General features: G+C 38.0%; 1 protein-coding gene across 4 annotated transcripts in view; it reads right to left on the reverse strand.

The window, feature by feature from the left end:
• The window catches only part of Nrdc (nardilysin convertase), a 61,150-nt gene extending 45,794 nt beyond the window's left edge, over positions 1-15,356 (reverse strand). Inside the window, exons 1-4 of one of the 4 annotated variants that reach the window (XM_010610308.3) lie at positions 14,784-15,356; positions 3,705-4,029; positions 964-1,097; positions 12-81 (exon numbers count right to left, since the gene is read on the reverse strand). In XM_010610308.3, the coding sequence (XP_010608610.1) occupies positions 12-81; positions 964-1,097; positions 3,705-4,029; positions 14,784-15,121 (867 nt within the window). In that variant the 5' untranslated portion in view covers positions 15,122-15,356. Of the gene's footprint in view, positions 1-11; positions 82-963; positions 1,098-3,704; positions 4,030-14,783 lie in introns of those variants that run through there. The other 3 variants (XM_010610309.3, XM_033767554.1, XM_033767553.1) reach the window with 3 other exon arrangements.
• Between the last annotated feature and the right edge of the window lie 3,602 nt (positions 15,357-18,958).

Consider the following 18,958-nt stretch of genomic DNA (forward strand, 5'->3'; position numbering starts at 1 on the left):
GTGAAACTCACCAGAAATGTGTCAGTTTCACCCTGCTGCTCCTCCACTTGACATCCTGCCAAAGGCTGAACAGGTGCAGACCTAAGGAAAAAAAAGCAGAAAATGACAGGAAAAAAGAAGAAGGGAAAAAAAAAAAAGGAAGACGACTAGCCAACCCATCCAATTATAATTTCAAGTCAGAATTTCTGACTTCTGAACCAGGATCATTCCTTGAACTATCAGATTTTTGAAATCTGCAAAATTCACATTTAAGTAGATTAAAGATCTTTAAACAAAGGCTCTGTATGTTCAGTAACTAGACATGAAACCTCTCAATGTTACTCAGAAAGTTTTGTTTTTATTAAAATAGGAGATAAAATAACATTTTAGAAAAATATCTAACAAAAATAGTAACAATTAAAGATAAAATCTTTAGCTATTAAAAAAACTATAGAACTAGACCTTAAAGAGGCTTTTTAGTTCTTCACTTCTTACTAAACATATATAGCATACATTACTTAGCAGGCCACATTTCTCCCAATGCCTTTGGAAAACAGGTTTTTAACAAAATGAATAGCCATAATATAAGAAATCCTGCACTTAAAATGACTGGGGCACACCCTTATATCACTGTAAGTTGAGACAGAAAAAGTCAATTTGAAAATTTGAAGATAAGATGGTGAATATTTAGTTTCCCAAATTTTATAAATATCAACTCACTGGGCTAATCCATTTGGTGAAACAGATTGTTTTGATAAAGATATCCTCTTAGGGAAAAAAACGTTTAGAAAATAGGGAGTATCTGGTGTACAATCCAACCATGTGACAGAAAAATGAAAGTATGTTTTTAGAAAAACAGCCTCACTTGATACTATATATCTCATGTTGAAGACTTATGCACATAAACTCAGTTAAAACATGGAGGAATAGCCACTCTTCAAACCATACTCTAACCTGTTCTGTGATGTTTAATAGGTGCCTAACCTGCTTTCAGCTCCAACTACCTCATAAAGATTTCTTGTCTCGACCAGCAGGGCTGAAGACATTTTTGAGTAAGATGACTTAAACCACAGTCTATCAGTCAGCTTTGACCACAGCAAAAACAGGTTCTGCGATTGCTAGAAAAGAAAGTCATACTTGAGAATTTTCTACCCAAGAAATTCATACTTGAGAAATTCATATGTGAGAATTAAGAAAGCCCTGAATCAATAATTCAGTATGTCATACTTAAATTTCAATCTTATTAACTTATCAAACTTTCAGATTAAGAACAACTGCTAGGAGGAAAAAACTCAAGGAAAGTTTAAAAAGATGTTTCAGAAAAGTAATTTTTGTTTTTGATACTGGGGATCAAACTCGGGTCCTTGTACTTGTGAGGCAGGTGGCAGAACCACTAAGCTAAATCCCCAGCCCTCAGAAAAGTAATTATTTAGTAAGGGTTCTACCAAAAAAACTTAGTTATTTTGCTACCTTTATTAATTCTCATATTTACATTTAACAAGATTTACATTTCTCAAAAATCATAAAACTGCTTTATACTGTATACCACTCTTAAGGTATCTCTTACCTAAACTAATCTGTTTTATTCCCTTTTCCAGGCAGTTATTCAATGAACATAAACTATTTCCCAGTTTATGGAATCATACATTGCTTCCTTTCACTAGTGTAGTCACTGTTTCTGAATGAAAATGATTTCACTGCTCCAAAGCTGTTACTTTATCAGTTAATAAAAGACACAAAGAGGGCCAAAGCACAGGAAAAGCTACTTAGAAACACAAATTCCTTATATACAGAGAAATAAAGAAAGAAACTTATAGGTAACAAATACATTCAGAGAAGTTATAGCACATCAGCCTTGGAGCTAAAATAGACCTCAAAAATTATGTGACCTTAAGAAAAGAGGGGGCCGGGGATTTAGCTCAGTGGTTCCAGCCTACCCTGCAAGCACAAGGACGTGAGTTCAATCCCCAGTATGAAAAGGAAGGGAGGGGAGGGGAGGGGAGGGGAAGGAGAGGAGAAAAGAAAAGAGAGGGACGGGATTTAGCTCAGTGGTGCCACCACCTGCCTCACAAGCACAAGGTCCTGAGTTCAATCCACAGTACCTAAATAAATAAATAAATAAACAAACAAAAAAATAAAAAGACCTACTTCCTATTATTGTTCTAATGGAAATTATTAAATTTATTTTTCATTAAAAGTGAATGTACTGGGCTGGAAGTTTAGCTCAGTGGAGCCACCACCTGCCTTGCAAGCACACAAGGTCCCAAGTTCAATCCCCACTACAGCAAAAAAAAAAAAAAAAAGGGGGAATGTATTAATTCCCTTTGTTTGTAAAGAGTTTAGTATACGTTATGAAGTGATATTTATTTTTCAGTATTTTTGAACTTCATCTGTAAAGCCTTCCTTAACCTCTAAAGCTACACAGAAATAGGCATTACTCAATATTTAAGTAAGAAGGAGCAAAAAGCTTTTTTGTTTTGTTTTGTTTTTGGTAATGCTGGGAATTAAAGACAAGGTGTCACATATGCTAGGCAAGGATTCCACTAATGACACATCCCAATAAAGCTTCTGAGAAGTATAACTCAATCTCCCCAACAACTTAGTAAAATAACTAGTACAGTCTTTATTTTTAAATTTTTTTTCACAAAAAATGACTATCAAAAAGATTAATTTAAAAATGCAGAAGCCTCCTGAAGTTTGCATGCTGGTAGTCCCAGCTACTCAGGAAGCTGAGATGGTATGATCACCTAAGCCTAGGAGTTTGAGACTTGCCTGGGAACGTAGAGACTTTCATATCATTAAGACAAAACAAAACATCATTATTAGTTATGGCTCACATTTTCACATCTTTAAGGGCTGACCAGTTTTACGTATTAATATAATACCTAAATTTTAGACTTAATAATCTGACCGCAAATCCTGTATATGTAGATTGTACCATGTTGAATATGTTACTGTATTCAAGAAACTAACTTTAATAAACATTTGCTGGTCAATACCACTATGCTTCCAAAATATTATCTTCTGAGAACTCCCTAGTACAAAGTGGAGGTACTCTTCATAAGGGAAATTCTCCTATTAAGGTCTACATATCTATTTCTTAGTTGTTGTTTAACTGGCCCCATCTTTGGTGCTTTCCCACAAAAATAACTATATCAAGGGCCAGGGATATAGGTCAGTGGCACCACACCTGCTTCACAAGCTCAAAGTCCTGAGTTCAATCCCTGGTACCAAAATTTTTAAAAAAACCTATATCAAATTCAACTACCTAAACAGAAATTAGAACTCTGGGCTCAAATGAAGATTATACACTAGCCTCATTCTCTTCTTTCTCCAGCCTCTCCGAGAATAATGTACTCTCCTATTCCTCACCCTATGCTAAAATTTATGCAGGTCCTCACCACCTGGCATTTGTTTTTAAAATATACAATGTATATAAATACACATTAATTCAAATATTGTCACTCACTACCTCTGAGAGGTGATAATTTCTATATTTTGGTTTTCTTTATATTTCATGGCTTTTATAATGAATATTTCCTTTATAATCAAAACAATGTTTTCAAAATATAATCCCTATACAGCATAGACCCTTATTGAAAATAAAAAGTAAATATATATTTCCTTTTGGCAGGTAAGAAAGCACGAGCTTAGTAGTTATCTCAAAATTTAACAAAGAAAAATTTACCAAATTTAACAAAGACAAAAACAGATATAAATCACACCTGTTTTTCAGTGGTTTTTTTCCTAGCTTCTGCCCTCTCTTCCAATTCTTCCAATTCATTATCTTCAGTGTCAAGATCATCATCATCATCATGTTTGTTATCATCAAATTCATCATCAAAACCCTCTTCTTCATCATCTTCTATTTCGGCTCCAGAATCCTCATCCTCATCGTCATCATCCTCATCCTCATCCTCATCCTCCTCATCATCTTCCTCTTCTTCTTCCTCTTCATCCTCATCATCTATTGTGTTTCCTGTTTTACCTTCCATATTACTTAGATCTGAAATCAAAAGTGCCTGCAAGCCATTCTGTAATTTGATGTATCTGAAAAAAAATTAACAAAATATTTTAATTCAGCTATTTATTATATCAACACAAGGGATGAGATTAGTAATTTAAAAACAAACAAAAAAACAATCCAAGCATATACAGACAAAAACCAACACTACAGTAGTACTCATCTAACCTCTTTTTTAATTTTGTGAGAGGGGGTCTCACTATGTAGTTGGCTTCAAACTCCCAGCAATCCTCCTGCCTCAGCCTCTCAAGTGCTGGGATCACAGGCATGCGCCACCACAACCAGCCCCATCTATCCTCTTATCCACAGTTTCAGTTAACCACTTTCAACCATGGACTGAAAACCCTAATTTATACATTTTAACTTCACATCATTTTGAACTGCTTAATGAAATCTCACACCATCCTATTCCATTTAGTCAAGAATGTGAAATCACCTTACTGTCCAGCATATCCACACTGTAGATGCTACTTACGCATTAGTCACTTAGTGGCTGTCTTGGTCATCAAGTGGGTTGTTGTGGTAACATAGTACCTGTGTTCAAGTAACCCTTAATTAACTTATAATGCCCCCCAAAGCTTAACAGTGAAGATGCTAGTAATCTGCATATGCCCAAGAGAAGCCATAAAGTGCTTCCATTAAGTGAAAGGTCAAAGTTCTCAAATCAATAAGGAAAGAAAAAATTTTAGGTTCAGTTTTGCTATAATCTGCAGGAATAGTCTATGAAATTGTAAAGAAGGACAAAGAAATCTGTGCTTTTGCTATTATACCACAAACAGCAAAAGTTATGGCCACAATGAATGACTGATTAGCTAAGAGTTAAGATGGCAAAGGTTTATGTAAATGCATAAGGTTTGCACTTTTCATGGTTTCAGACATCCCCTGAGGGTCTTGGAACCAAAGCCTCCATGGATAAGGAAAGACTATTGCATTTATAAACTAATCAAATCAGTTCATATGGGGAGGGAGCCTCAAAAATCAGTCTCTGAACAGGTAGAGGAAAATAAAGGGACATACTTCACTTTGAATTGTGAACTATATAAATATATTTACATATTCATAAAATGCGTTTTAGAAGTTGAACACACAATATTCCCACCTCTCAGCCTTTTTAATTTAGAAATATTCCACTGTGCCAGACAACTTAGCCCAAGAGAAACACCCTCCATATACACAGCAGTCAACTAGCTAGCTTGTGTTAAAGCAAAAAAATTATATAAATTTAAATCCTGTAGACTTGCTTTTTTACAATGTATACGAGTCTTGAACCACGGCTTTTACAACTAAAAAAATGGTTACCTCTCCAAAAAAACTAAATCCCTCAGGCTGGTAGTATGCAGTTAAAAACTACTGTGGTAAGCTGCGCGTGGTGGTGCACACCTGTAATCTCAGCACTCAAGAATGCTAAGGCAGGGGGCCGGGGATTTAGCTCAGTGGTTGCGCCACCTGCCTCGCAAGTACAAGGACCCTAGTTCAATCCCTGGTACCAAAAGAAAAAAAGAGTGCTAAGGCAGGAGGACTGACAAGTTCGAGGCCAGGCTGGGCTACATAATGAGTTCAGGGCCAGCCTGAACTACAAAGGGAGACTCTGCCTAAAAAACAACAAAACTGTGGTAGTTTGGCCACTAGGTGCCTGTTACAGACTGCTCCCATTTACACTAATTCTTTAGTATACTCACTTGAAAAACATCTATTTTCTACCCTTTATGCTTCAGTACTATGATATTCAAGGATAAAAAGAATAAAAACCACACCCTTCACCATCAAGACTTAACCTTCTTCATACCATCTGTCACTACTTGACTTTTTTTTTTCCTGTCTGCACCATTGTTAACTCAGAGGTCAGCTTCTTTTTCCCCTCACAGCTATACGCTATATCACCTGGCACATACCAAATATTTAAGAAACATCTGTTGAATAAAGAATGATGATGCCTGAAATGACCAATACATAGTATGTAAAATCTGCTAGACAAAATATCAAATAAAATCCAATGCTTAGTTTTACTTTTAAATTTTGTACATATATACAAGTACACATTAAGTGCATATAAAAGTATAGCAGAAGAAGGATTTAGCTCAGCAGCACCACACCTACCTTACAAGCGCAAGGTCCTGAGTTTGATCCCAGGTACAAAAAAAAAAAGTATAACAGAAGAACTAAAAGTGTACAAACCAAATGTAGCAATAAAAGTAGAGAAAGGTAAAAGGAGAACTTTCATGCTTCATAATGTCTGTTTTACTTGTTTGTAATAAAATTATATATGTATAATATTTATAGGGAGCTAAAACGAAAGAATGTTGTTAAATTATTTGAAAGAAGTTATAATATTTTAGTGAAAAGAATTTGCAATAAACAAGACATAAAATCCAAAAGATACAAAGGAAAAAAATGGAAATGCGGTGCTATACAGGAGTCTACCTTTTGGGGGTGGGAGGGTTATATTTCTAAGACCCTCTGTGGATGCCTGAAGCTGCAGATACCACCAGCCCTATACATCTGATAATTCAGACATTAAGCAACTGGTCAAAAAGATGAATCACATCTCAGCTTAGAGCAGGTAGGTGAAGGATTTCATAACACTGCTCTGAACAGAGATCAATTTAAAACATTTCTGGATAGTCAGATGTGGCAGCACTCTGGGACAGGCAGGAGGATCACAATATTGAGCCCAGTCCGAACAACTTAGTGACTTAAGAAAAACCTGTCTCAAAAATTTTTTTAATTTAAGAAGGGATGGGGATGTAACTCATTGGAAAGGCCCTGGGCTCAATCCTTAGCACTGCAAAGAAAGGAGGGAGGAAGGAAGAAAGAAAGGGAGAGGGTTAAAAAAAAAAGGCACCACACCTGCCTTGCAAGTACAAGGTCTTGAGTTAGGGGGGTGCTAGGGATTTAACTGAGTGGCACCTCACTTGCAAGCACAAGGTTCTGAGTTCAATCCCCAGTACAGGGGGCAAAAATAAATTAAAGCACTTGAATGACACAGGGGGACCTCAAATTAAACACATAGTGAGTTCAAGGCCAGCCTGAACTACACAGCCCAACCCTGTTTCAAAAATGCCAAAAAGAAACAAAGAAACATAAGAAATAAAAAGAAAAAAAAAGAAATACAAGATGTCTATTATATGAAATGATGATCAGCCTCACCAGAAACCAAAGACAATAAAATTAAAACAATGAAATATTTTTCATCCAGCAAATTACCTAAATAATAATAACTAATAACTAACGCTGGAAGGAGACAAAAGAATTCTCATTCTCCAACACTGCTGATGAATCTCAAACGGTACACAACTTTTATGGGAAATAGGGCATTACTGACTTTTTAAAAATACAAACTCCGAATACCTTTTAACCCAATAACTTCATTTCTAGGTATATTGTAGGAACATTCACACACAAGCAAGCAACATCGATCAATTTCCATTGCAGCAATATCTGTATATGAGAATGTGCAAATAAATTTTCCAGTAGCCATACCAAGAAATATACATACCTGTAATATAGGCTTCAAACTTCACCTTCTCATATGTAAAAACAATCAGTGACTCCAGTTGTTTTTTTGTTGTTTTTGGTACTGGAGATTGAAGTCGGGTCCTTGTGCTTGCAAGGCAGGGGACGGAACCACTGAGCTAAATCCCTGGCCCCTCCAGTTCTGGTTTTAAACTGCTTATTTCTAGTGTTGGAAAGATGGTGTTAGATCATTTTAGGTCAAAGAGTACAACTGGGGACTCTCTTCACAATTATTATAACTTGTCACTAGTTTCCCTCCAATCATGTACTCTCAAGCACTATGTTTATATGTATTTGTATAAATATATACATATGCATACATATACATACATATGTATATATAGGGGGAGTTGATTTCTAAAATGTCAATTTTCCTCTAAAACTTTTCTAGCTTGTCTTCCTTGATTTGGTTTCATCCTCTCGTTGCTCCTATGCTAACAATGAACACTGGAATAGATTCTGAACGATTTCCAAGAATTAAGAATAGGGTATTTTCTTTACAATAAATAAAGCACTCATTTCTTCACTTTTGTTTCACAATAAAATAAACCAACCTTTTGTTAAGAAGCCGCTTCCACTCACTAAAATTTAAAACCACAGTTAAGAACTTATGTATTTAAATCTAAAACTTGAGACCTATGCAGAGTGGTAAGCCACATAATTAAAGTCTCCCCAATCCCTGCTCTCCAAGTACCCTCTTTTAACCAAAAATTTTTAGCTCTGTCTATCCAGGCCTGAAACTTAACGATTTAAGGCTATAACATTATTCATTAACTATGCAATAGTACATTTGGAAATTTAGCTACCTTTCTGGTCTAAAGCCTATAGAACTCTTTTAAAACATCAATATAACACTGTGGAAATCAGTGTGGAGATTCCTCAAAAAACTAAAACTAGACCTGGGCGTGGTAATGCATGTCTGTAATCCCAGCACTGGGGAGGATGAGGCAGGAGGATTGCTGTGAATTTGAGACCAGCCTAGGCTATATAGTGAGTTCCAGGTCAGTTTCAACTACCAAAAAAAAAAAAAAATTAAAACTAGAGTTTGCATTTGACCCAGCTATTCTCCTTCTTGGTATCTTCCCAAAAGAATTAAAATCATCAAACCACAGCAATATATACACACCCTTGTTTATGGCAGCACAATTTGTAACAGCCCAAATGCCCATCAAAGGATGATTAGATATTTTTCATATAAAATGGAGTAGTACTCTGCCATAAAGAAGGATAAACTTGAGGCATTTCTAGATAAATGGATGCACCTTGAGACAATACTCAAGTGAAATAAATTGGACATTCATGTTTAAATTTCACATTGTTTGTCTGGTATGAGAAACTGAAAGAGTAAATAAGAACCAAAATGTATAATAGATATTGGGAAATGGGAAGAAAATGTTCAAATAGGAAGGGAACTAGGAGGGGAGGGGGAAGGGAGAAAGGGAAAAGAAAAAAGAATAGAAGGGGAAAAATGGAAACAGCTTTTATAAATAAGGAGCGAACAGGAGTTGGAGGGGAGGGAAATGGAGAAAACAGGAGAATCAAGACATATCTTGTACAGGGCACAAATTCCCTATGAGAAATGTTTTCCTTATGTATATATGAAATATACCAGTAAAATTATTTTAAAATGTGTATCTATAGATAAAAAGCAAAATAAAGGATAGGAAACAAGAAGTAGGGAGATCTTTTTCAAATAGGAAGGGGAACAAGAGGTAGAAGGAAGGGGAAGAGAAGGAAAGGAAAAGGATTAAAAAGAGAATGGAAGGAAAAACGGAAATAGCGCTTTTTCAAATGGGAAGGAGAAAAAGACTTGGAGAACAGAGGGATGCAAGGGAAAAGGAACAACAGAGAAGATGTATTATGTACATGTGTAAACTCCCACAATAAATGCAATCATTACGTATTACAAACTTGTACTAATAGAAAAAAATTTAAATAAAGAGAAAGACTAGTACCTTTTGTCACTGCACACCATCTGACACAAACTTACAACTGCCTCTTAAACCAGTCTCGCCATATTGTATCAATGTCACTCTCTTCAAATTAATCTCAAAACACTGCTTTACTTAGGTAATTTCTATGTTCAATAACCCACAAAATACGCTTTACTCATTCCCTAACATTATCGATCTCAAAGTTCTACCCTCAAGATTTCCCCTGTACCTCCCATTACATTACTTCCCTTACACTTCTTAGAGGATCACTTGAAAACGCCTCAGGGCCTACTTCACAGAAAAGCTAAGTCCCCTTTCAGCTCATTGCTTTCAGCTCATTATACCTTCCTCTACCTTCAGTTCTCTTCCTTCTCTGTAAAGCCAATCCTTCCAAGCACAGTATATTCTTAACCCACCCCCTCTCACCACCCATCAATTATCTTCTGTATCTTCAGCCTCTTCTTAGCAAAGTTTCTTTTCCCTCAGGCAATAAACATGTTCGTGTTTCTTCCATCTTGAAAAAACTCTCCCAGGGACTCTAGCTATAGGACTTCTTTATCCGAAAAGCTTTTATCCCTTTCCCTTTAAAACTTAACTTTAAAAATGCTTACCTCATAAACAAAATACGTTTCTATTCATTATTCCTTAATTCAGTACAACCCAGCTTCTGCCTTTGAACTGCTTCCTTCCTTTGAAACTGCTTTCCTCAGCAATAATTTATTGGACTTCTAAAAGACTGTTTTCAATTCTTATTGACCTCTCAGTATCACCCAATTATGATCATTTTTTGCTTATTCTATGTTTTGAGTTCACTGGGAATTTGAACCCAGGGCCCCAACACAATGAAACATCTACCACTAAGCTCCCCAGTGCTTTTTTTTTTCCTTCAGTACTGGGAATTGAACTGGGGATCTTGCACTTGAGATGTAGGAGTGTACCACTGAGCTAAATCCCCAGCCCTCCAGCGCTTTTAAAACAGCGCCTAACTAAATTGCCCAGGCTGACCTTGAACTTGCAATCCCACTTCTTCAACCTCCAGAGTAGCTGAGATTATAGTATGAACTACCACCCAGCAGGTTTTCATTTTTGTTTTTGTTTTCTGGTACCCAGGATGAACTCAGATCCTTGTGCTTGTGAGGCAGGCAGCGGAGCCACTGAGCTAAAACCCTGGCCCCTGGTTTTTCATTTTTTAAAGAGACCAATATCATTCAGTTTTCCTTCTGCTTTCTGACTGCTTCTTTTCAGTTTGAATTGTTTATAGGTTTCTCTCCTGTGTACTTAAAGATCTGGAGCCTCAGAGATATGGGTTAATTTGCTCATGGTCATATAACTAGCAAATAAAAAACCAAATACATAAATGATTTAAAATGTCTGATATATATATATATATATATATCTTTATCTTAACACCTATTACATTTAATGCATCAGTTTCAGTATCTGCTAACTCTACTACTACATATACCACTGCTCCTTAAAGGCAAAAATGGGTATCTAACATCATCACTCAGGTCTTCAAAAACAGCCTTTTAATGCTAACCTATCTGAAAACAACACAGCTCTTTCTACTGTTACCAATCTATCAGCCCGCCTTAAAGAAATCTAGGGAATGACAAGAGACAATGGTTATGTTTATTAAAGTCATACAAGTAGTCAAAAGATTTAATGTATTCAACCTTAAAAGCACTTGCTTTGTTAAATGAGCATAAATCTTATGAGATCATTTCTAGCTCACTTCCTTCTATGAGACTAGGAGGGTGCACATGGAATTGAGATTTATATTCAGGTGTCACACCAAAGAATTAGATGGTACCAAGCTCCTAAGATTTATATACATGTAAATACATAATAATTTCTTTTGAAGTTCTGCAAGTCTATGATCACACCATTAGTGTGTACATATGCATACAAATTAATGCTTCACGGTACTGAATGAAGCATTACTAGTTCAGGAGTTTTTAGTTGAAAAGATCAACAAATAAACCCACGATTTCCCCATCCAAAAGAAAATGTTCTCTGTTTTTTTCATGTGTCCCTAGGTACCTTCTGATACTTTAGATTTCCCTGTGGGGGCAATTTTAGAGCTCTCGATGATGCAGCCCACCTGCCGGAGGTTCACCACCACTGCCCTAAGGCATCTGCTCAGAAGTGAGCCATCCCACTACTAAATTACTGTATTTAGGAAGTTAGATGGTGTTAGTGTTGGCAAGGCAGTCATTCTGTTTATTTGGATTCTGTTGCTTCTTCTGTTCAGCAATCTATTATAGTAAACAACATAAGAAATGTTCAGAGATAGCCTGTATCTTATTCAGCAAGGGACCTATTATTTCCTATAGTATATTGAGAATTTATTAAAATAGCCATCTCTTTACTATAACGGTCTGGCCCAAATTTAAATAAGAAGAACTTACACACCTTTTCATTCCTTCTTCTCCCTTCATTCTTAGAAAATACAGGTCTTTTAATAAATAAACACAGAAATTGTTTTATACTTAGTTGATCCACACTTCCTAACAATTATCATTACATTAAAATAATTTACTATTTTGAATGTACCACTACTAATTCTATTATTCCAGAATCTCTACTCTGAACCACTAAAAATATGAGTAACAGTCCACAACCTGCAGTCCCTTAATTCTTCCAGATGGGGATCAACATCTAGCATTTACACAGCTCCCTAGAAAAAAACTTTAGCTGCCCCAGAGATATTAATATTTCAAAACAGTTGAATACAAGTTACACATATAGAAAAGTAAAATTTGTCAGGCAATTACTTAATAAACCAGTAAATGTTTTAAGACATTTCCACCATACTGTTCCTCCAGGGCCAGGGATGTAGCTCAATGCAAGGTCCTTAGTTCAACCCTTGTACTCCCCCCCACAAAAAAAGGTACCTTTAAAGACACCTACCTCCTTTAGTGCTTATTCACACATTCAAGAGACATACAATTTGATGGTTGTATCCTGTACTAGATCGTATATAATATTCTACATGAATTCCATGTCTGGAAAAGCTTTATGCAGATAACACTTGAGCAGCTCTTGGAAGGATAATTTAGCTCATTACCCTGGAGATACTTCATCTGTTTCTGGTTACAAAAATTCAGTGACACTAAACTGCTAAATTTCCCAGGCTGGGCTTGAACTTGATGCTCCTGTCTCTTGTTCCCATTGTGCTAGGATTACAGGCATGCACCATCAGCCCCTGCTGGGTAAATCTTTAAAATATCTACTCCCAAAGTATTCCATCTATGTTTTAGAGCAACAAAACCTTTTCTTCAAAAGTCTATTGAAACTCCAATATATAAAACAAGTAAAGGTGAACAGATGAGCTCTTCTGAAAAGGAAGTTATTGAAAAACACTATTGTGTTTAACCTCCTTCATTTTAAAGTAAACTGAAACAAAAGACAATGACTTAAAAGGCCACCTGAAGACAGAAATGCAACAATTTACTCAAAGAACACCTATTAAGCAGATCTCCTCCTTGAAGAATTTCCTTTCTCTCCAGGTGGAATATATCACTTCCTACTTTATTTTCCTCAATCTACATAGCATATACTTCCATTCTCGCTTCTATAAAACTTTAGTGCCCTAATTTGATTTTCACATGTCTATGTCGTCCTAATACAAGGTAAATTTCTTAAAAGAAAGGACTGTCTTGGGCCAGGGACTTAGCTCAGTGATTCTGATGCCTGCCTTGCAAGCGCAAGGTCCCGAGTTCAACACCTGTACCAAAAAAAAAAGGAAAGAAAGAAAGGACTGTCTTTAAAAAATGTTGTATATCGTACAGAATAAAATTTTATTGTATTATATTTGACCAAGTTTCAGACAAGATTTCACCTAGCTCAGCACCTGGCACACTGCAGGCTTTAATGAGTATTTGCCAAATCAGTTTGCAGAAAATAAGATCATTAAATATATCCAAAGCAGTAAGAACAATATACAACACAGTGTATAGTAATAGCAGACACAGTGTATAGTCTGTAAACATTAGCTATTGTGTAACTTCATATAAACAGAAAAGAAAACCTTGAACCATTAAAAATTTAATCTGGAAGGTCAAAAATAAGCAATATTTTTATCAAGTTTTCAATTTGTGTATTTACAAATTACCAATACAGCCACATCTTTGCTAAGGAAAACAGAAAACCTGGCCGATCTATACATATCTTGACACTGGCAGCCTAGAAAAAAAAAATAACACCAAGTGTTACATACTGTTAATCCCCCAGAAATGGAGTGAAAGGAAAAATCAGGCTGGTCTTCGGCTTGGGACTAAGGCACATCTTTCTAGACCTCAGTTTGTCATCTGTGACATGGGACTGTGGGGCAATGGAAAAGATTTGTTTCTATGGTTCTTTCCTACTCTAACACTGTAGGTTTAAAAAATTTTTGAACCTAGAATCCTTCATTTACAATTCAAGATGAATAAGAACTTTCTAAAACTCAGCAAATGGTCTGCTGGATTTGGTGTTAGATGGCCAAACCTTTCATACCAGCTCTGGTATTATTTAGCTGTGTAATTAGCAAGAAGCAAAAGCTCGGTCTCAATTTCCTCAACCTGTAAAACGAAGCTGGGACAATATGAACTCTATTTAAAATACATCATGGTCACAATATTCTATGAAATAAACTGGCTCTGAAGGAAATACTCAGGTGAGGAAAGAATCATCATTTATTAGAAATGATTAGAGGATTACTGCACAAGGCAAAATTTTAAAATGTCAGGATGAGAAGAAACCATACAGGCCTGCCACTCATCCAACTGAAACTGAAGCCCAAGTCCTCTCTAACATACTTTTGGCAGAGGTCACCCAACCATTCTAGTACGGAGAGCTATCCACGGAAACAAACCTCTTCATCTTAGGTCAACTATGATGCAAAGTTCTTTTACTGAAGCCACTTGTGGAACTTTCCACCTGCTAATTTTAACTCCCTTTCGCTTAAGGACCCCTCAAAATTTTGTTTAGTGATAGTATTCCCTTAAATATCTTCTCTTCCGAAATAAGACACCAGCTCTGTCAACCATTCCTCATAACACAGTATCCAAATCCCAGCGTTCCTTCCTCTCAGAAACCTCCACTCTTGCTTTAGCAAACGTCAAAATTACTCAGATAGCCCTTCCAGTTCTGACATCCTGATCCCTTGTGGAGCCCGATTTGGCACCACACAGAAGCCTTACGCCCTTGCCACCGCCACCCAAGAAAGAATTTTGGGGTGAGAAGTTGGCTCTGTTGCTCCTTCAGGAGATACGGAGACAAGAAGTGACGGCGGCATCAACAACAGGCCCACACCCTGTTCTAGCCCCGAGTCCAGCCTCTTCCCTCACCGGTACTGCTTGGGATCGCTGGGAGATTTGACGATCTCTGGGTCTCCGGCGTTACTGAGAGACCCGCTCCGTCCCTCCTCCTCAGATTCATCCGCTCCTAGACGGGCAACCCGGCCGCTCTCACCCAAATCCTGTCCATTGGGCGGCAGATCAGGACAACTGCAGGTGGACTTCGCCTTGTTCCTTCCAGGCATGGCCAGAGTTTTAGGAAAGGGTCTGGTAGAGTCTTCGCACCGACCCCGTGCTTCAATTCTCCACACCGCCGCGAGCTCCCGCCCGGCCGCACACCACTTCTTCCCGATGGCACAGACCGAAGCAAACGTGACCCTCCTCAGCATTTACTACCCAGATGTAGCAATGGGCATTCCGTTCCCATGGATCCACCCCCTACTTCTCTAGCCGCTCCTCCTCCTCCGCGTTCCGGAGGCGGCAGCAACTAGGGCAGCAGCGGCGGCTGGCGTTGACGAGGCCGTAGCCGCTAAGGAGGACAGGCCTGAAACCTCCTCCAGCCGGGTCTCGCTCAAACCAGCTTCCGTCATCTCACGACCCTCTGGCCGCTGATGACGCAACTGATTTTAGCCTATTATGAGGCAAGAACGCAGTCACGCTCCGGAGGTAACCAATGGAAACAGTGAAGGGGCGGAGCCAAGAGGGACCAGGCTGGATTCTTGGAGCACCCAGAGAGCATTTCGAAACCTGACGTGGGCGGGGCGAGGGAGAGGGGGAGACGAGGCTGGCGGGGAGGACGACGGGAGTGGGCGTCTGCGGCGCGTTTATGACGTACGGGTGAGCTAGTTGGAGGAACACGCTGGGAAGTGCTGACTGGAAGAAGACTATTCTCTTATAGAAGCGAGTGCCGAAATGAAGTTCCAAAGACCTTTTTCCTATTCTCGTTAGAGTTTGTATACCCTGTCCTTCAGATAGATTCGAGGAGTGAGCCTTTGTGAATCAGCGTGTAAAACACCAGAACGCCAGAAGTCTTTTAGTCTTTTCCTACGGATGGCGGGGGAATGGACGTGGCCACTGAGCCCTAAGCACTAAGCGCGGGAAAGAGCAAAGGCGTTCTTACTTTCCGTCGTCTGACCTATGCTGGTTGTTTTTGCCCTCAAGGCCTAAGAAAGTTGCTTGAAAGACCAGTGCGGACGTGCTTGCTCCTGTATGAGAAAACTTTTTAGCACCTTCAGGCCTACGTACACAGATAGCCCACCTTTAAAGCCAACTTTTATGAACAGTGATAATTTGTCCGACTGCTGCTATCGAGTCTTTCCCTAGTTCTGTTGTTCTTGCAGTGGCAGTTGGTGGACAACCTAAAGGGTGGCTAAAACGCGTAAATGAAACATGTAAAGCAGCTGAAAGGAAATCCTAACACTTAAAAGGAATAGAATAGAGTGTACATGAGTGAATGGATAAAAACAAAGCAAGGGCATGTATTAATGGTTATATCTTCAATTTTTTTTTCCCAGTACTGGGGTTTGAACCCAGGATCTTTGCACCCAGCTATGTGCCCAGCTTATTTATTTATTTTGAGACAATGTTATGACTTATGTTTAGAGATACCCCCAAGGCCTCATGCAGTCATAAGTGGGGCTCTTTCAGAGGTGGCTGGATCTATACTGTGTGACCCTGGGATTGATTTGTGGTGCAATGCTAGAATCAAGGGCACTAGAATTAAGGGTGTGAGTGCTACTTGCCCTAAGTAACCTGTACAAAATAAAAGGGTTGGAAAGAGCTATGGAAGTCCCTTAATGCTTTTGCTACTTTCTGCCTGCCATGAACTGTTTCTCCTCTGCAATGCCTGTCTAACATACCACCGAGCCAATTATGGACTAAAACCGCTACAAACTGAGCTAAATAAACCTTCTCCCTTTTAATTTTGGATTGTCAGGTATTTTGTCTCAACAATGAGAGAAATGTAACTAAGACAGACAGTGTCTCACTAAATTGTTTAGTATGGCCCGAATTTGAACTGTCCCTCTTTCAGCCACTGAAATAGCTAGATAGAATACTCGTGGACTTGAAGATAAGGAGTGGAAAGCTTCAAGCAGAAAATGAAAACTAAAATGGGTCTATTGATGAGGATATTGGAAAGTGTTATTTAAATACCCTAACCTGTTTACATGTATCTTTTCAAAAATAAAGAACTCTCAAAATTTAAAGTGAAATAAAAGAACTCCACTAGACTCCTTCCCAGAAGTTTTTTCTGTCTCCTATCCCTAGCATAGCTTCCCAGCACATAGTAAAGCAGTTCATAAATGTTAGTCATGACTCAACAATTGAAAAGACAATTCACTATCTCAGCTGTTTCCAAATAGACCACTCTAGCTGACTGTGAAAAATGAATTGGACAATGAAGAGCAAGACTAGAAGAAAAGAAAAAGCAGAGCCGGGTGTGGTGGCACAGTTTCTGTAGTACCAACCACTCAGGAGGATGTGAGGCAGGAGGATCATCTAGAACACAGCAATTGGGGGCTCGCCAAGGGAAATATAGTGAGCACCCAGCTCAAAGAAAGAGAAAGCCGATGGGGGACTACTAAAGTAATATAGGCAGTAGAAATTAACTTGGATTTGAGGAGTATAATGAAGATGGAGAGATGTAGACAGATAAATTAGGTATTTAGGAGGTGAAATTGACTAGTTTGGGACAGTAATTGATTTGATGTGGGAAATGAAGAAGAAAGGTAAAGACCAATTTTGTGGATGGACAGGTGATAGTAACATTAACTCAGTAAACAGCAAATTTTCAGAGAAGCAGTTTGGGGAGGAGAGTATAAGCTCAGTTTTGAACGTTTATAGCCATGCAAATGAAGATCAGGTCCAGAACTCGAAAAAAGTCCTAAATTTGAGAGAAAATTTTGAGGTTTATCGGTTCCTGGTTGGTAACCAAAGCTTATTGAATGAGGTTGTCTGTACAGAGATTATAAGGTGAAAAGGGAAAAGGACCAAGCCTTGAAGAGCTTGTGGAAGAGGAAAAATTCATAAAAGAAACTGATAACCACCAGAGTAGTAAGAGGAAAACCAGAAGGATGTGGTATCACAGGAAAAATACCTCTTTGATGCTGGGCATCTGTTCAAGTCTGAGCTCATAGCAAATGTCAAAACATCAGATTAAGTGCCGGGGATTTAGCACAGTGGTTCTGCCGCCTGCCTCACAAGCTCAAGGACCCGAGTTTGATCCCTGGTGCCAAAAAAAAAGTCAGGTTAAGTGTATAAAATATAAGAATTGGCAAGGGAACATGGAAGTACTTTAGTTTGGTCCCTTCTGATATAAAGAGAAGTACTACCCAGAAGTTAAACTCACATGTGTCCTATGGAATAGCCAGGACTTTCAAACCAGGAATATTGTTTTCCCACTGAAAATAATCTAGAAATTTGTTACACTTTATTTGACTCTTCCTAGTTATTGCAAAGAGATTCCTTTGAAGAAGCAGATTAAGTTAAGCTACTACTATTTTATAGGAAATTGAGGCAGTAAACAAAAAGATCTTGAGATCTCCAAGAAAGTTGGAGTACAGATTATAATTGTAAACTCCATTTACCTAGACTTTCTCAGAGCATTTAAATACTTTTTTTCCATTTTTACTCCTTCTCTAGCAGCCTTATACTGCTCCCCAATTTTATCTCAGAGATTTCCCTCTCATTGGATTTAATGACTTTTCTCTCCCTATTATTCTCATGAGATTTCAGAAATCATGAAAATTTAAAATATCTTTTTCTATGTTTGATATGTACCTCTGACCTTCCCTAACTCTAACCCTAACTTAAACCCTAACCCTGACCCAATGTAATGGCTATTTCCCTACCAGAGGGGCAAATCTGAGCCTTATTCTCAGAAATTCAAAGATAAGTTATTTGTAACCCCCTTACCCACCTTTATATTTCAGAGTCAGGCTAAGTCCGAAGTGTAGAGTGTTTTTTCTACATTGAATAGCTGGGGAGTGATATAAACTATTAAAGTTTCAAACCTAAAATTATCTCCCTTACTGTAGGAGCCTAAATTTTTCTATTAGTGACTCATTGTCCTCTTTATAATTCTCTTAAATGCCAATAACAACCTTCAAAGGACTGGAAAAACTAATACTATTTTGTGAATGGATTTTATTTATTATTTTTTGGAGCACACTCTGGGCCAACTTAGGATCATCATAAACCTGGTGTGAGGGGAGATATTGCTAAAT

Source organism: Fukomys damarensis, unplaced genomic scaffold, assembly GCF_012274545.1.
Source record: "Fukomys damarensis isolate Sample0158 unplaced genomic scaffold, DMR_v1.0_HiC HiC_scaffold_23, whole genome shotgun sequence".
NCBI classification, from domain to species: Eukaryota; Metazoa; Chordata; class Mammalia; order Rodentia; family Bathyergidae; genus Fukomys; species Fukomys damarensis.